Source organism: Armigeres subalbatus, unplaced genomic scaffold, assembly GCF_024139115.2.
Source record: "Armigeres subalbatus isolate Guangzhou_Male unplaced genomic scaffold, GZ_Asu_2 Contig1643, whole genome shotgun sequence".
NCBI classification, from domain to species: Eukaryota; Metazoa; Arthropoda; class Insecta; order Diptera; family Culicidae; genus Armigeres; species Armigeres subalbatus.
The window spans coordinates 8,589-14,060 of NW_026942443.1; the positions used below are offsets into that span (position 1 = coordinate 8,589).

The 5,472-nt window shown below is 39.9% G+C and overlaps 1 protein-coding gene across 1 annotated transcript; it reads right to left on the reverse strand.

Moving 5' to 3' along the window:
* Positions 1–3,012: 3,012 nt before the first annotated feature.
* LOC134203086 (uncharacterized protein K02A2.6-like) lies at positions 3,013–4,568 on the reverse strand (the record flags this gene model as incomplete). The annotated part of the gene is made up of 2 exons (XM_062678062.1): positions 3,842–4,568; positions 3,013–3,776 (listed from the first exon to the last, which is right to left on the reverse strand). Coding segments are annotated over exons 1-2 (1,491 nt in total), but the record flags the coding sequence as incomplete, so codon positions are not given.
* Positions 4,569–5,472: the final 904 nt, after the last annotated feature.

Genomic DNA, 5,472 nt, shown 5'->3' on the forward strand with positions numbered 1-5,472 from the left:
CTCAACATCCCAGCAGGTCCATCGAGCCGAAAAATCTCATTCTTTACTTTTAAGTACAAGCTATTACAGACCCTTTAGTTCTCCAAAGCGATCTACCCGATCGACCAAGTCCTGAATACCTTTTACGTGCATGATTAAACGGGGTGTCGACTGCCTGGAAAGAAGAACAAAAAGAAAAGAGAAGCATAAAAAATCAGATACAATAATGTTCATTATGAAATCACATAGATCTCAATGGATCTACATGATGTTCCATTAGCAGCTATTGCATATTCATATAGAAATCTGCCATATGAAAATCAGATAGAAACTACTTTATTAATTCTTTCAGAGTACGCAAAAATTTTCCCTACAAAATAGATTTTTCGCCAGTTTAATATATTTCTGGAATACCTGGAGGTGTTTAGGAATTTCCTCGGGAATCCTTCAGTAATTTTTTCGAAAGTCCGTTCAGGTTCTGCTTCTAGAATGTTTTAAAAAATTATTTCGGAAATGTTTTAAACAATCTTCCTCGACATCTTTTTGGAATACCTCCAGGAAAGCGATTTTTTTTATAAAATTCGTCAGAAAGTCCCCCAGAATTTCATTTGGAAGTTTCTCCTATAGGTATTCTTTTAGAAATTCCTTCCTTTTTTTATTTTCCGTTAGAAACTCAATGCAAAATGACTTTGGGAATTCCATTTAAAATTTCTTTATATTATAGAGTTTTGGCACTTCCTCAGCAAGCGTGCTGGGAATTTTCACCTACCTCGGACAATGTAAATGCCAAAGGGAATTAGGCTCATTCGCCGATTGACTTAAAATCCTACAATAAACGTTTGCACCGGATGTATTAGTTATGGTGGTTCAGGAATCTTCTTACGATGCTGCAAGTTCCAAGAACCACTGTCTTTTGGATGCTATGGAGGTTATGAGATAGTTCCAGCTCTCCTAAGGATCTCAGAAGAGATTTCGGGACGATTCCGGTTGCTAAGATAACAACCGGAATTATACGCACGTCCTCCAGGTGCCACATCTGCTTCAACTCCTCCGCCAAGTCTCCGCCAATGATCTCGCGATCCCAGTACAGCTTCACGAAACTATTTTCCAGAACCGGGACAGGCACATATTTGTAGTAGGCGACAAACTGGTTAACCAAGTTGTGCTTTAAATTATTATTATTATTATTATTATTATTATTATTATTACAGAGTTTTGGCACTTCCTCAGCAATGTGCTGGGAATTTTCACCTACCCGGGGTTAGACTCTGTGGATCCCATTCGCCGGTTGACTTAAAATCCTATAATAAACGTTTGCACCGGATGTATTAGTTATGGTGGTTCAGGAATCTTCTTACGATGCTGCAAGTTCCAAGAACCACTGTTTTTTGGATGCTATGGAGGTTATGAGATTGTTCCAGCTCTCCTTAGGATCTCAGTAGAGATTTCGGGACGATTCCGGTTGCTGAGATAACAACCGGAATTATTCGCACGTCCTCCTCCTCTGCTTCAACTCCTCCGCCAAGTCTTGGTACATCGTTATCTTGTTGGAGAATGTTGTTGGAAAATTATGGTCTAGCGGTACAGCAATGTCGATGAGGGTTACCCGCTTCATCCTTTTGCCGTAGACCACAATATCGGGCCGATTGGCACGAATAAGGACATCCGTTATGATCTCGCGATCCCAGTACAGCTTCATGAAACTATTTACCAGAATCGGGTAAGGCACATGTGGGGTTTCTATATTTCACTTTGGGAACAGCCCGACTTTAGAGAAAGGAGCACACACGTCTGTCTCGGAGGACGGCCACGGCTTGAAAGAGGAAGAGCCAGAATTGTGTGGGCTCTCGTGAAGATGATGAAGTGTTTGTGTGTACGCCTACTAGATCGGTTGAGGGGGGTAGGAAATTGGTCAGTCAATGCCATGTATATCAAGGTGTGCAAGTTGTACCCCACATCCCACTCCATCTGTTAAAAAAAATCTGAGGGAATTCTCTTTCATTTTTTTTAATCCGCACCCTGTAGATTAAATTCTATATTTTAATGAAATCAATTTATTTCGGTCACATATTATCATAAGAGTGGTATTTCATCAATACCCGACCTGATGATAAGTAAAAACTAACCGGTTCACGTTTTAAATGAAAATATTAAAATTACAATTACAAGATTAAGATTGAACTATTTAATAATAATGATACAATATTCGGTATACGTGTAATCAATGCCCGAATAAAAAATACAGTAGAATAACAATACAACTTATTGTAACACTACTATTAATAACATTCAATTGGCAATAGATTATATTGTAAATGAAACCATAAAAATACATTAGAATGCATTGTTATGAACCATTTACTCGAATGTAAATGAAGTTTTCGCAATAGAATGTACGGGTTGTTAAGTATCGTAACTATATACAAAATCTGAGATTTTTCCGTACATTTTTTTCGTCACACAATAGAGTGTATTGTTAATATATTGTTGAAATATCCAAACAAAACTGTTCAAAATACAATGGATTGTATTGTATTTGTATAGTAAAACAATACGATTTTTGATTTCTCAGTTGTGACAGCTTTACTGTTCAACAATGCAATTTAAAAGGAAAAAATGCATATTTGGCGCTATGAGGCAAACATTGTTATATAGTTTATATGCAATGTAAAGAAACGTTTCCAAAGTTATCAGTGTATGAATCTTATGTATGAAAACGTTTCAAGAACAATTGCAAGTATTGTTACATGAGAGAAATATGTTGATGTATTATATCCTCATTGTTGAAACAATCTTTGCAACCATCAAGAAACAATGAATCCTATTGTATACCGTACATTGTATGGTAATTCAATTGTTTACACCATTGAACCAATAGTACATTTTTATCCGGGTGGTGATTATTTGGATATTTCAGTTGTTAGCTGGTGGTGACTGTCGGATTACTGAAAACGTTTTTTTAATGAGTAAACAAAAAAAAGGGTTTATATGAATAAATCAATAAAGAGTCAGTTAGTAATAATAACAATTTACCTTCAAAGTGTCCCGTGAAGATTTCTCAATTTCTATTAGACGCACATAATCTTCCAAGTAGGCTGGTAACTTCTTTTCTCTGGTCTGTCGTTTTGTAGCCTGTTCCTGGCTGACATGTTTGTAGTTCGGATTTCGCCATTCGTGAACTAGCTTTGTTTGTGACACGTGCCTTCTTAACTGTTGTCCATCACTTCCCGTTAACACGAGATTTCCCTTTTTCTGTTCAGTGACTATGTATTTCTTTGGGTCGAATCTGCTGTCTCCTTTGGAGCGCGTTTGTCTTTCTACGATGACGGTATCCCCCGGGACAATTTTGCACTGTTTTGCCCCACGGCGCCGATCTTCGTTTTGCTTCCCTTTTATCTTGGACTCGCGATCTCTTATATTGATGTGTTCATCATTATGATTTACTTTACCAGGGTTGAGAAGAGGAAGCCACCGCCTTATTTTCCGCCCGAACATTAATTCTTCTGGAGGAACTTTGGTTATGGAATGGGCTGCTGAGTTGTGGGCTCTGATAGCTGATTGCTGTTCGTCATTGAAATTGTGTTCATGCTGATATGCTGCTGTTGCCATAGCTTTATTTATCAGTTTCATTGAGTTCTCTACCAGGCCATTTTGCTTGGGAAATAATGGTGTAGATAACACATGCGTTATGCCGCGCTCAGAACAGTCGTTCTTGAAATCCTCTCCGTTGAAGGGTGGGCCATTCTCGGTCTTGATGTTAACTGGGAATCTCTCATTATTAAAAATATTCTCTAAAACTTTGCGGGTATTCTCAAAATTTGTTGACCTCACGGGACGCCCTATCAAGAATCTTGATCTATACCCATTACGAACATATGGATTCCACCAAATCTTGAATATGGTCCGTTGAAGTCCAGAGCGATGGTTTGCCATATTGTTTCCGGGGCTAGAATGCGTTCCATCGGGGTTGCCTTTTCCGGTATTCCGTTTGTGGCGCATACTTCGCAAGCCTTCACCCAGTCCGCTGCATCCTTGGGCATTCCTGGCCACCATACACGCTCGCGAAGTATGCTTTTGAGCTTAGCTGCCATTGGGTGACCTTTGTGTGCAGTTTCCAACGTTTTCTGGCGAAGCGATGTTGGAATAACTGCACATCCCTGTTTGATGATAATACCGTTTCTGACGTACAGGTCCTTTGAAACCAATTCGTATCGACGCAATTCGCGCGACCATTCACCGGAAGTGAGCGCTTCAAGTACTTGGGAAAGAATTACATCATCTTCTGTAGCCTGCCTTATGCAGTCTTCTGATAAAAAAATTTCTGCGACGGCATCTATTTTTCCTATTTCCCACGGACTATTTGTCTCATCAAAAGGATCATCGATTCCTGAATACAAACGAGATGACGGATCCGCTATGTTGAACTTTCCCTCTACATATTCCACTGTGTAACTGTAAGGGCTGAGCCGCAGGGCCCATCCGTCTGCCCGGGTGAGTGCCCTCTTAGAATCCTCTCGAGAACGATTCAAGATGAACGTTACTCCTTTAGCGTCCGTTCGTAATATAAAGTGTCGACCTAACAAGTACATAGTATGAAAAGTATTCTACTGCCCAGACGGCACTAAGCGCTTCCCTTTGATTCTGAGCATAACGCTTTTCGGTTACCGTTAACGCTTTAGAAGCGAAACTTATGATCCTAGGTGTCTTATTTTTGCTTTTTTGCACGATTACGGCTCCAAGGGCATTTGGGGATGCGTCTGTGTACAGAATAGTCTTGTCTTCCTCAGAGAAGTATCCCAGCGCTACAGTGTTTTTTACTATTTTCTGTTTAGTTGCTTCGAAAGCAACAGATTGAGGAGGTCCCCAGTTCCTTGTTCTTGTTGTTGCAACCTCCCATAATGGACTAGTTAGGTCTGAAATGTTGTGGATATATGGACTTATGAATGACGCTAAGCCCAGAAAGCTACGAAGCTCCGAAGCTGTTGTTGGCTCACAAAATTTTTGAATGTGCTTAATTTTTACTTCATCAATATGGAAGCCGTTTTCGTCTAGTTCATGGCCGAGGAACTTGATTCGGTCCTTGTCACTTCTCATAATTCAATGTTAGCTTGTTGACCCTTAATACTTTGAGAACCCTGGCTACAGTACTTCTGAGGTCTTCGATGCTTTCTCCAAAGATCAGAATGTCATCTATGTAAACTATAAGGTTTTTTATTCCCTTCAGTGTGCGGCTCATTTCCCTTTGGAAAATTTCTGGGGCACAATTAACCCCGAACATTAACCTTGTAAAACGATACATACCACTTTCAGCAAGAAATGTGGTAAGATCTCTTGATTCTTTGTCCAGTTCTAAGTGGTAGAAAGCGCTAGTTAGATCTAGCTTCGTAAAGAATTTCGCTCCGTGAAGCTGAGCTTACATTTCATGTATTTAAGGCAACCGGGCCCTCCTTAGTCGTGCGGTAAGACGCGCGGCTACAAAGCAAGACCATGCTG